Source organism: Syzygium oleosum, unplaced genomic scaffold, assembly GCF_021117445.2.
Source record: "Syzygium oleosum isolate NSW1041296 unplaced genomic scaffold, Sole_v2.1 Sole_v2.01, whole genome shotgun sequence".
Taxonomy (NCBI): Eukaryota; Viridiplantae; Streptophyta; class Magnoliopsida; order Myrtales; family Myrtaceae; genus Syzygium; species Syzygium oleosum.
The window spans coordinates 7,464,016-7,476,993 of NW_026607485.1; the positions used below are offsets into that span (position 1 = coordinate 7,464,016).

The 12,978-nt window shown below is 49.9% G+C and overlaps 1 protein-coding gene across 4 annotated transcripts; it reads left to right on the top strand.

The window, feature by feature from the left end:
- The first annotated feature begins 5,526 nt into the window (after positions 1-5,526).
- Positions 5,527-12,713, top strand: LOC115685041 (protein TIME FOR COFFEE). Of its 4 annotated transcripts, none has more exons than XM_030610029.2 (13): positions 5,527-5,961; positions 6,069-6,497; positions 6,636-6,805; positions 6,916-7,225; positions 7,378-7,789; positions 7,888-7,948; positions 8,046-8,138; positions 8,260-8,536; positions 8,742-8,811; positions 8,926-8,995; positions 9,083-9,445; positions 9,542-11,894; positions 12,104-12,713. In XM_030610029.2, the coding sequence occupies exons 1-13, from the start codon at positions 5,868-5,870 to the stop codon at positions 12,118-12,120; spliced, it is 4,719 nt and encodes a 1,572-aa protein (XP_030465889.1). In that variant the 5' UTR covers positions 5,527-5,867; the 3' UTR covers positions 12,121-12,713. The 4 variants fall into 4 exon arrangements, with proteins under 4 accessions (XP_030465889.1, XP_056176272.1, XP_030465891.1 ...); XM_056320297.1 differs by having other exon boundaries at positions 6,636-6,754; XM_030610031.2 differs by having other exon boundaries at positions 5,528-5,961; positions 12,073-12,713.
- Positions 12,714-12,978: the final 265 nt, after the last annotated feature.

The window sequence follows — 12,978 nt, forward strand, 5'->3', positions numbered from 1 at the left end:
GTACCGTGTTATTGCGGTACACCTGCACAAACAATATGAGCATTTAATGAAACTCGAGTTTGAGGCATAAATCCATCATGAGATTCGCTTTCCATACAGTAGAGATGCGACCGATATCAAATTCGTCAACAAGTGTCTTTTCACACCCGTATAACAGCTCGTTAGATCGATTTTATACCGTGCGCGCGCGACCCGCATTTTGATATCCGAAACTTTTGCCGTGGATTCCGTACAATCAATATTCCGAAAGCACTTATCAACAAGACCCCCGGCCGATGCCATAACTCGCAAGTACCCCGCAATAATTCCGTGCGCCCAAATGTGCCGATTTGCATTCCACTTCCTACGCACTCAAATCTCGCACCACCATTTACTAAAAAGCGCTTCTCGTCATGACGCCCCCGTGAACGCATTCCGACGTCGTCGCTCGAGCGCCTCGGTTCGATGCACGCGGGGCAAAACAAAAGGAGCAGAACATGGACCGACGACCCCAGCTCGATCGTGCGCGCGCGCCACGCCAAGGAATCGTCCGTACGCTAGCTTTTCTTTGCAAGACAAAAGTGTTCTCGTCAATTTTGGAGGAGCGAAAAAGAGAAAAGGGGGTTTTTTTTTATAATTAATTTATTAATTAATTTTTTTTTATTTATTAATTTATTGGCAACTTCGGTGGTGCATCTAATCGCTCCAAAGAAAAGCGACTCGTTTAGGGAGATCTCGCCAATAAAAAGGGAGGGAAAAAAGAGGGAAGGGGGGGGGCAGGAGAATTTCGGGGGAGATCTCCATCCGTCTCTCTCTCTCTCTCTCTCTTCTTTCGTGCGGTTGTGTTGACGGCTAGGGTTGCGCACTTCGGTCGCGAGCACATCCGCGGAGCCCTTCTGGATGTTGCTGCTTAGCGGGGGGGCCCTTCCCCCGCCACACGTGGCGGCGGATCGCGGCACTTGGCGGAGATGGGCACGGCGTGCCCGGACGGCGGAGCGATCGTCGCCGAATCGAATCCCGAGGCGCGCGTCCGTTACAGTCGGCGTCGGATCGAGCTGAAGACCCTCGGTTCGGTCGGCGATCGGCGGGTCTGCCGCCGATTTATTACGGGATTAACTTAGCGATAACAGATCTATTAGTGTTTGTAAAATAAATGTGAACAATCTCATCTTTGCTGTAGCAATTGGTATTGGAACTAGACATGTCAAAATGGGTTATAGACCCATTTCTTAACTCATATTTTACAGGATCGAGTTGTTATATGGTCGGTTATATTCAGTAAATAGGTTTAAGATGGTAAAATCTAAACTAAAACGGGTGTTCAATGGGTTCATAATTTATTTAGACCTAACTCACCTCTATAACTCTCTCTTCACTCTCTCTCGCGCTCGCTCACTTCGAGCTATCACCTAAGTTTGGGGGTATGAGTTTTTGTGAATCGGGTAAGAGTTTTAGCAATATGTATTGGTGCATGTAAGAGCTAGGCTGTGTGTGGGAGACACTATATTTGCACCGTATGGAAACGAGTTAAAAGGTGGCTAAATCGATCCATTCAAGGCCACAAGATCATTTTTGACCCGACCCGCTTGACGGATCCAATCGGACCTCACGTCGTGTTTAAATTTACAAGGGAAGAAGAGGAAGAAAATGTGGGATTTTTGCCTTACCACTTTTGGCCCGAAAGGAGGGAGGAGGAGCAGCAGCAGCTCTCTCTCCCCAACTCACAAATCGACAAAAGAAGGGGGAAAGAAAGTGGATCCAACATGGTGGTGGGTCAACCATTTAGCCGGGGCCCCACCGCCCCCCTTCCCCCCAACCACGTCCGACGTGGCCACACAAGTCCACCGAATATTAGTTCCTTTTCACCGGGCTACCCTAACCTCACCGCCCCGTCCTCACGGCCCTTGACCATAACAACGACATCGTCTCCTCCTCCTTCTTCTTCTTTTAATCCCGGGAAGGGGCGAAAATCGCACCCGCCCCCCATCACCAAATGGTCAAAAATCCCGAGCGCGAGATTTGGCGGTGCGTTGGCGGTCGCCGATGGACCCCGCTGGCTTAGTGCCCAAGTATTCAATTGTTGACCAACTTGTCACAAAGCCATTGCCCTATTTTCCAAACCATTAATTCCAGCAGCAGCCCATGTAAACTTCCAAATCCCGAAACATAAAATAAAAATAGGAATTGATTTCCTATCTACTAAAAAAAGGGGGTTAACAAATAAAAAAATGTGCGGATTTTTCTCCTTCGGTTCCTTTTTTTTTTTCCCATCTTTTTACGGCTCGATAGTGGGAGCTAAATGTAAAAAAAGCGATTGGGGATTTAAATAAGATTTCGTGTCTCCGGTGACAGCCCCGTGGCGCTATCATTCCTCCGGGCGGGAGAAAAAGATATTATTTTAGAGGGGTTGAAAAAGCGGGGGGTAGGGGGGGAATAGCCAATGGCAAGATCCAAGGCGGAGGAATCGGCTGAGAGGGGGTGGAGGGAGGCCGCCACGTGTCCGCCCGAATATGCCGCCACGTCGGCGGAACGACATCGCCACGCTGTACTGGCCTTTTTAATTCATCTTGTTTTCCTCCAACAGGAGAATCCTCGAAACTGCGGGGCCCGTTGGTGCCGGGCCCTCGACGCGCCCCCCACCCCCTTAGAAGCGCGTGGCACGACAACGAACCCCAAAAATGCCTAGTCTCCAAAAAAAAAAGGAAATTAGTTAATTTTAACTCGGGCAAAAAAATTGATAATTAATTTTAAATCTGAATTTTGAGAAAAACCCGTCTCTTAGATTTTTTTTTTTGGGACAACGCATGATCTCGAGTGAATCACAACCGTCGATTTATCAAAATTAGACTTGCATCTCGCGATATTTCGCTCGCGGTGAACCGATCCGACGAGGGACCAGTGGGCTTTTTCAGATGTTTGTTGTGTTTTTTCTTTTTGGGTAATTGGGGAAAAAGGGGCTTTTTTTATTTATTAGCTGCGCTGTATAATTTGACCCGGCGAGTGATGCCTTGTTTTGTTGGCACCTTTTCCCCCAATAAAAAAAAGATTATTCGAATTAAAAAAAAGACACTAGGAATTGTTCTTTTTAAAACTCAAGTGGGGCCCAGTCCACGTCACCGCAAGGGGGGGGGGGGGGGGAGAGCGAAAGCCACATCCCCAGTGAAGAACGTGACAAATTGGCCGCGGGAGAGAGAGAGAGAGAGAGAGAGAGAAGGAAGGAGGGAGGGGAAATGATTTCCTAAAACCGGTCTTATTTTATTCGCGTTTTCGGATCATATTTTTTTATTTCCCTTTTCTACGTGTGATGCGGTGGGCCCCGCGCTTTTTCTCGGAAGTTCCGCGACCGCGACTTTCCCCCCGGGCCCGATAGCCCCGGTCTCCGCCGTCGGATCGGGGGGCGATCCCGCGGTCCAGATCCCGCCACGCGCTCCGGCGTGGGGCTCTCGCGGCCCCCCGCTCGATTCCCTTTGGGCGGTGCCAGCTCGGACTCGGGTTTCGCTCGACGAGGGGGGGAAAAAAACAGAAGAAAGGGAAAAGAGATGCCACCGCCACGTCGGAAGCAGCCTCATCCGACGGCCCCGGGAGGTTTCTTGCTTGGGATGGGAGCGCGGGGGGCCGTCCGATCGCTACGCTTTGGATTTTTTTTTGTCTCTTCCCCCCCCCCCCCGCGGGTCAATTTCCTACTGGGTCTCGTCTATCTATCTATTCAGCCCCAGCAATAGCAGGAGCGATAGCGATGATTTCACGGCAAATTTTTTTATTTTTTTATTTTAAAATCGGGAATGGATTAAAATAATCAAAAGTGGAAACCGAACCAATGAATTTGACCGGTTGGAGCGACATTTAAAAAATATATATTTTCTCTCAATTTCCCCTCCCCCCACCCCTTTTTTTTTTTTTTTTTTTTTGGCGGTCGCCAAGATTCCTTATAATCGTCATGTTGCTTTTACCGAGGTCTAGGGGCAACCGGCGATAGCCAGTCAGCGACATCGCTTGGGGAAAATCAATGGCCCCCCGCCTTTTTTCTCTCTTTTTTTTTCCCAATTTTTTTCTTTTTTTCTTTTTTCTTTAAATCCCCCACCCTTGTGATCGTGGGGGGTCACTGTGTTTGGTCCCGAGTCAGTAGTACTTAAACTCCTCAATTAATTAAATGGGAAATATATTTAATTATTGGGTGGGATCTTTCCTTTATTTATTTATATATATATATATTTTTCGATAGGGGGGGTTTTAAATTAAATGGGGGCAATCGAGTGTAGATGGGGAGCTCGTGGCCGTAGGGGCGAGGGGAGGCCGACACGTGGCGGTGCGAGCAGGGAAGCGAGCCAGTCGCCATTCAATGAACAAAGAACTGCTCACTGCTCCCTGTCTCTCTCTCTCTCTCTCTATCCTCTGCCCGGGACAGCAGGGTAGGACGCGTGGACGGCTCAGGTTTCCCGAAATCGCGCTTGGGGTCCCCGAAATCTGAGAATTGTTGCACTTACGTCCCATTAGGTTTTGTGCAGCGTGGGAAACGGACAAGCGCCTGGTCCTTACGTATTTGTGGTATCAATACGTGAATGGAGAAACATCATAATGCTTCAATGCCTTACGTTGACGTGTACAAGGCAAGATATCCACATAAGATGCTCTATAATTAATAAAAGGATTCTCTCTAAAAAAAAGCTAAGATTTCTTGCAATCCGATGTTCAAGGTAATGCATTTACTCACGGGTTTAAATTAACATTGCCATATGTTAGTTCGGATACATTTATGATTGTGTAGGTGAAAAACACGCGAGTAAAGTGACGCTTCGGGTAATGACAGAGCCGGCGCTCTCACCGTCCGATGACGTGAGAATCAATTCGTCGTTGATCGGGCGGGCAGTTAATTTCGTTTCATCGTTCAATGAGTCGATAAAAAATACCCGATCATCTAACGCATTATATTATGGATAACACGTATTTATTTCTAAGTATAGATAACTATGCGCTGCCGTGTAAAAGGACAATTCCCGTATTGTTTCCTAGAATTGAAGCCCTTCCATTTCCGATGTAAGTGTGCGGATATGGCCATGTCATGTTATGTCATGCCCTTCCTAATGACGCTTGGGTAAAGATGCGAAGTTTCTCAGATAGGGCGTGCCAAAAAGGGGAATATCTAAGACTTCCGGGACGACCGCGGTAATATATGCAAAATACCGGAACGAAATGGCGAGAGGGGGTTGGGAGGAAAAGAAAACGTGTCCCCATCGCGCACGAGAGAGGCGGGGATCGAGATAGGAAATCGCGACCGACGATTCCCCCCCTTCGCCCCCGGCCCCCGGCCATCCGACGGCCCGGATCTTGCCATGCTGGAAACGGGTGGGGGAGCCGCGGCCGTCGGATGTGTCGAGGGATCGGACGGGCGAGGGGCGGCCATGTCACGGGGGGGGGGGATCCCATCGCGGCCGTCCACGAGGCCCCCTCGAGTGGGTTTTCTCGCCATCGGCGAGATGGCCCCCGAAAAGATGATGAGATGAGAGAGCACAATAAAAGGACAATGGACTCCCACAGACAGAGAGAGAAAGTAGAGAGAGAGAGAGAGAGGGAAGAGAGAGAAAGTAGAGAGAGAGAGAGAGAGGGAGAGAGTGAAGAGGAAGAAGGAGAAGAAGAAGATAAGGGGGAAGAAGGTGTGAGATCTTGCGACAATCAGCAGGGTACAGCGAAAGATCTCTCCTTGCCGTCGATTCAGTGTGCTTTCTGGCCGAGTGCTTGCTCGGAATCTTTGCCTATTCGGGCTCCGGCGGCCGGGCCCCCGGGCGAATTATGCTCCGGCTCCGGCGATGAGATAAGGGTGTGTCCTCATCTTCCCTGGTGTATCGGGCTCGATTCGACGAGAAGGGGGAGCGCACGAGAAACCCTTTATCATGGACAGGAACAGAGAAGCCAGACGAGGTACCATGGCGGCTTCTAATGGCCTGTCCAGACGACGACACAGGACCGGCCTCCGAGACTCTCCAGGTACCCAGATCTCTCTCTCCAGCGGGCTTCCGATTTGGGGGTTGGGGAGAAGCAATCTCTGATTTGACTGAGCTTTTCTTCTTCCTTTTGCGTGTCGCTTTTTGCAGAGGAGGACGGGCCGGTGGAGCTCGCGGAGACGGCGAGGCTGAGAGATCGAGGGAGCGGCGGCAAGAAGGACCGGGAGCGAGATCGAGATCGGGAGCGGGACAGGGATCGGTTCTCGAGGAGCGGGAAGAGGAGGCGAGGGGACCGGCTGATGCTGAGCAGGGAGGACGGGGGCGAGGAGAGCTCGGAGGAGAGTGTGAACGACGAGGAGGACGAGGACGAGGACGACGGGAGCGGGAGCGGCCACCACGTGAGGCTGCTTGCGCCGTCGAGCCAGGCGAACTCGCTCTCGTCTTCTTCCGCGGCCGCGGCCCTGAACAACCACAGCCGCCGGAGCTTTCCGCCGGCGGCGAAGGTCTTTAGGACGGCGCCGTGGAAAGCGCCCGATGAGATGATCGGCGGCGTCACGGTGCCAAGGAAGGCTCGGTCAGGTAGAGCGGTGGGCTACTTCGATTTGGAACGGACACCAATTTGTTCAAGGCTTTTCTTGGTGTTTTTGATGGATTTTCCTGAAGACTTTTCGATGATGTGCTGATGTTGGGTCTTCTTGGTTTCGCTTGATTTTTCAGTCTCGACGAAGAGGTCCCACGAGTGGGTTTCAGGTCATTTGGTCGGCGGCGACCAAGTTCTCCGGCAGGCTTCTACCTCGCCCGTGAGGCCGACTCTCGCAGCTCCGACGGCCTCTCCGGTGAGGCCACTTTCGCCGTTTTCTTCGAATGCCTCTGTTCGAAAGAAGTTGGTGGGTTTTTCTTTCTTCTCATTTTGACCCAGTTTCCCGACTCTTTAATCGTCTCTCCTGTTGTCTGTGATTCGCTTCTTTAGCTAAATGCTCTGTTTCTGTGATTGCAGAAGCCGAACGGACCGAAGCAGAGGCCGCCGAAGTCGTCATCGAAGTCGACATCTTCAGCTCAAGATGAAATCGAGATCGAGATTGCGGAGGTTTTGTATGGGATGATGAGGCAGCCTCAGGGTCCGTCGAAGAACGAAGCCGTGGGAAGCGATTTGGTGAAGTTCGATTCGAGGGAAGAGAACAATTCCACCGGCGATGCGAAGTCCCGAATTTCGTCTCCCATCTCGAACTCTCAATCTGGCGCTCCGCCATCGTCATCGGTTTTGCCCCAAAACTCCGGTTCATCTGCACCTCCGCTGACCGCTATCGGTGGGTTTCGACTTCTCCGGCAGTCAAGTCTGAGCTCCTGTCGGAGGATTCCTTGGTTTTCGCCGGTCATTTTGCTTGAGTTTTCACTGAAAGAACGCTTGAAATTTGCGATTACTGACTTGTTGGGGGGTTTTGCTCTATCGAATCTGCAGCACCCAAGAGGAAAAAGCCTCGTCCAGTGAAGTACGAGGACGAGACGCCATCGATATTTCCAGTCAGGAGCAGCTCCATCTCCTCGACCAAAGCCGAAATCGACCAGACGGGGGCCAAGATCGAAGCCGCCTCACCCAATATGGAGAAGGCCCTTGGATTCACGGTGGAAGAAAATGGAGCTTCCGTTGATTTGGCAAAATCTCAACCTGCTCCGGTGCCGCTGGAGAACCAACCGGAGCCGATGAAGCTGGAAGGCTTCCCGGCGCTGGATTCCAAGCACTTGACCGAAGAAACGGAGAGCAGAGATGCGGTCACCACCGCCGCGGCCAAGGAAGAGCCGCCATCGCCCAAAAAGGAATCTTCCGGTCTCCAATTGGATGACGACCGTGTGGATAAGACAGCGACAAAATCGTGAGCATCCCAGATTTTTCCACTTGTTTTTCGATTCTTCTGGGTTCGATTCATGGGATTTCAGTCTTGACCCTTCTCTTTTGGGGCCGTTTCATTAGGAACTCGGGAATTCCTGAGATGGAGAAACAGCGAGAGGAGAAGTTTCAGATAGATCTGATGGTGAGGATTGCTAATTTTTCATCGTCTTCTGTGTCAGATGTCATCAGTGCTTTTTCATTTCTGACTCTGGTTTTTTCCTTTTAATGGGCGAGTAAAGGCTCCTCCTCCGTCGAGATCATCTCCAGAAAGGGACGGCGATATCGATTTTGCGGCAGTAGATCCGAAGTCTGTGGTGTCAAATATGAGAACTGTGAGTAGTAGTAGGCCAGCCTTGTTTTTTACCCTTTCTCTTGATGGCCGCCCCCTTTTTTGGGTATGGAGACGGAAAATGCGGACAAGTCTTGATCTTTTGATGATTTCTCTTGTTGCAGGACATGAAGCCCTCGTTGAAGGATGATGAGAAGACGACAGCCAAGGTCGGAAAGGAAGAAGCAGTGAATGCAGAAGCCGAGGCGGCGAAAGCTATGGCCGTGGATGCGGAATCGCAGAAGCCGGCTGTTCATAAGGTGAAGAATATTGATCTCCAGTTCGATTTGGAGAAGGCTGATGGAGGAGGAGGAGCGGGCAATGCGAGTGTTAGCAAGCTTAATCAGCCTGTCCATAAGCATCAGCAGCAGCAGCAGCAGCAGTCCCTCACCGAGAAATCTGGTAATTAGATCTGTTTCACTTGCTTTCTTTTCTGAAGGGATTTGGGGGCGGTGAATGTGGTTGATTCAGTCTCTACTTCCTCTTCTTCCAATTTCCTTGAGAACGGAAGCGTGAATTTTTGAGAGCGCTCTGTTTCGCGGTGTTTCTTTCTAAAATTTGCCCTCCTGATATGCTGATCTTGCTCTTCTTTATTCTTCTTTTTCAGCTCAAACCCCCAATTCTTTACCTTTCCCAATGCCCGTAGCTGGATGGGCTGGCGGGCTTCCACCCATGGGGTACGATCGAGTCGATCATTGTGTTTTTTTTTTTTTGTAACGTTTCCACGGCTTAGAGCAGCTTTAGTTCCGTTTTTGATTCTTTCGTGGGGGGAAATTGATGTTTGTCATCAGCAGATACATGGGACCATTAGGAGGAGTTGTATCCATGGATGGGAGTACTGTTGCTTCTGCTGCAATCCAGGTAAGTAAAAATGCCGGGCATTCGTTTTAGCATCTACTCGCTTCGTTGGTCTTTTCTTGTTGCTAATAGGCTTCTCTACTCATGCAGCCACCGCAATTGCTCTTTAGTCAGCCCCGTCCGAAGAGGTGCGCCAACCACTGCTACATTGCTCGGAATATTAATATTCACCAGCAATTCACGAGGATGAATCCCTTCTGGACGGCAGCTGCTGGTTCGGCTTCGCTTTATGGGGCCAAGCCCTGCAATCTCAATGTGGTTCCATCCCCTGAGTTGCATGGAAATTTGACGTCCACTAGAAATATGAATGCGCTCCCGGACAAGGGTCAAAATCCTGCCATCTTTCCCGGTAAAGAGAAGGCATCTCAGTCGGCAAATAGTATTGATGCTTCTCAAAGAAAGCAAATTTTGCTCCAGCAAAGTCTACCTCCTGGAGCACCTAGCAATATTCTGGTGTGTACTTTATTTTAGATTTGTGTTGATGTTCATCTTTATCTGGTTTGAGAGTTATGTGGGGAAAGTCATTCTCTTCTTTTCTCTATGTTTCAGCACGGCCCTGCTTTCATCTTCCCTCTGAGCCACCAGCAACATGCGGCAGCTGCTGCCGCTTCTGTCCGACCCGGACTCGCAAAGTCCCCAAATGTAGTTGCGGCTGCAGCTGGCGCCTCCACATCCGCCTCAAGTGGCAGCTCTGCTGCAGCTGCAGCTACAGCAATGAGCTTCAACTATCCAAATATGCCTGGAGGTGAAGCTCAGTACTTGGCAATTTTGCAGAATAATGCATATCCATTTCCTGTGCCGGCTCATGTTGGGGCTCCGCCAGCTTACCGAGGTTCCCATGCTCAGGCGATGCCCTTCTTCAATGGATCATTCTACTCTTCTCAAATGCTCCACCCTTCGCAGCTCCAGCAGCAATCGCCTGCTCAGTTGCCACAGTCGCAACCGGGTCATCATAACGCTAGCATTTCCAGTAGTTCCTCATCGACCCAGAAGCACTTGCAAAATCAGCAGCAGAGACCGCATAACAGTAATGGAAACTTGCCCGGCTTTCCTTCTGCTAAGACCCAGCAAGCACAGCAACTGCAGCTGCAGCACAACCAACATGCGCCTCATCAAGTTCGCGCCCTGGAATGTGAAGGTGGTGAAGATAGCCCTTCAACTGCTGATAGTCGAGTCGCGCGCGCTAATATGAACATCTACGGTCAGAATTTCACTGTGCCCATACCTACTGGGAACTTTGCTCTGATGACCCCTGTTCAGTTGGGTGCAGCCAACGGCACCGGCAGCACTCCCGGTGAAAAGAAGCAGCAGCATCTGCTTCCACAACAGCCGGGTCCAAAATCTGGATTGGAGTCATTTCCATCTCCGGCTTTTGCAATGTCATTCTCCTCCATTAGTAGTTCAGCATCTGCGCATGGCCTCGACATGATAGCACCGAATCACGCCATTCTCCAGAGCCTCCCTGAGGCCAATAGGCATAATTATCAGATCATGGCTGCTCCTGCCGTTACACAATCTGCACAGCAGAAGAAGAATCACCGGGCTACTGATGAAGGCAAAATGGATGCTTCCAATGAAGATGAAAGAAAGCCACTTGCTGGGAAGACTCCGGCAACAATCGGGCAATCTATTGCATTTTCTCGGCCCGATCTGGCCGATACTTCAGTTTCCGCATTACCTGGCAGTAACGTTGTTGATAGTTCTGCCCGAACCTTAAACCTTGGCTCTGCTGCTTCTCGAACTTCTGGTTCAGTAATACCGGCTGTTGGGAGCACCCACAGTGGACCCACTTCCCAGCAGCAACTTCAGCGGAATCAACAGCAGCAGCAGATGATTCAGCTCCAGAAGCATCCGCAGTTTGCTGCTGCAGCTCGGAGCAAGTCTCCTGTGACTAGCAATGGAAGTGTGTATGGTGATCATCCATCTTCCGCAGCTGCCTCCAAATTTCCCAGTCTGTCTCCATTTCCCCAAAATCTGATGCAAACGAGTTCCGCTCAAAGTCAGTCTACGCAATGGAAGGGTTCAATTCGGCCAGCTACATCTCAAGTTCCATCCTCTCTCGGCAACACCTCTACATCATCCCTTAAAAATCTTCCGCAACAGCAGGGCCGAACACAGCAAGGCCAGACACACATCTCCTTCGCAGCCAACTCCAAATCCCCTAATGCCCTACAGGGTCAACAAATTCCTAATAGTAATCAATCTCCATCTTCTCCTGTGGTGGTTGGATCACCAACTACTTCTTCAATGTCTAAAAGCGCTGGTGGAAGCCCAAGGACTGCCACTTCATCCTCTACGGGCAACAAATCTGCACAAGCTTCCTCATTGCAAGTACAAGTGAAGAACCCCTCATCGTTGCCTACTCGCAAGTCATCGCCTGTTGGCACGGGGAATGTACCGTCGATCTTGGGGAACTCGCAGGTGACATCTTCCTCGAGTGGAGGAACCAAACATCAGCAACAGCTTCCAAAGCAGCAATTGCAGCAGGCACAGCTTTTCTTTTCTCATAATTATGTGCAGCTTCAAGCTCCTCATTCAACAAATTCAACTTCAACAGCCTCTGCCACTAATGCCTATTATCATCAGAGAAGACCACCCGACCAACAGTCCAAATCCCAGCAACCACAAGGCTCAGCAGCAACTTCCTCATCGGGGATGTTGTCGCTCTGTACCCCCGTTACCCTTGCTAATGCTAGTACTTGTGATCCTGTAAAAGCTGTTGCTGCGAGTAACATGAAGGGAGGAGGTGGATTGCCCTCACAGAGTATTCTCCATGCTGCTCAGTTCACTGTTGCGCCGCCATCCGGCAGTCAGCATCAGCTTGTACCAGCTGGGTTTTCGTATATTCATCCTGTTCCGAATGCGGTGCAGGTGAAACCAGCCGAACAAAAACAGCCTGCTGGTGAGTAGAGACATGCCTTGTCAGCTTTTTGCGTTACTTTACTCTTATAAGGAACAACTAAACTGCGAAACACAGCATGTATAAATGAGAAGAAGACATAAAAAAGGAAAACTTCACTGTTGTAGTTTGGATTAGAGATGTATAAGTTTTTGAAAAGTTACGTTTGATTTTCGCTCAGGAAATTGATCGTTTATACCCCCCTATGGCAGCGCGAGAAGAAGCGTGAGTTTCAGATGGCTTGGCTTCTGTCGGGGAAGGGACGTGGCCGGAAACAAGATGGTGCAACCTGGGATCCACAATTTTGGAGGAGGTTGAACCAGCAAGAAGGGGAGATGATGGTTCGTTCCCTGTGGGGGCTGTTCCTGCAAAATGTTTATTCGTCCTCGATCATCGCCCCCCTTTGTATTTAATCTGCTGACCCGGGTTGGTTGTGAAATCTGCTAATATGTTGATTGGTTTTGATGGTGGTGAGAGAGACAGCTGCGAGAGAGGGAGAGAGAATGGACAGTGCAAAGCAACAATTGAATCTGTGTTTTTGTAGGGGGGAAAAGAGGAAAGGGGGATAGGTAAAGAGCCCATATCAGGTCCAGGCGTTTGAGGAAGAGGAAGACCCACCTCTTTTTGGGGTTGTACCGGTGGTTTTTTCTGTTGTCTTTTGTAGATCTTCTCTTTCCTCTTTCCTTGAGGGGGGTTTTGATATTTCCAGGAAAAAAGTGCAGCAAAACATCTTCTGACAATATATATATGCTACTACTACCGTGAAGGGTGTATATGTATATGCCTGGCACATATAAAATGGACCCTTCCGAATTTTTTTCATCTCCGAGAGCTGTCCTACTTGGATTTCCCTCTTCCCTTTACGTTTTTGTTAACAGGTCATGATTGCATGTTTGCTGCTACAAAGCAGGGGCCTTTTTCCATTCCATAACTAGGATCTTTGGCTTGTAAGGCCTAATGCTTCAGTCCTCTCTGATACAGAGGAGGAGAGGATAAATGAACTAATTGTGCAGATACCACTTTACACTTCGGGGGAGATTCTGAAAGAGTGGAACTCCAACACACACACACACACACACACACACAC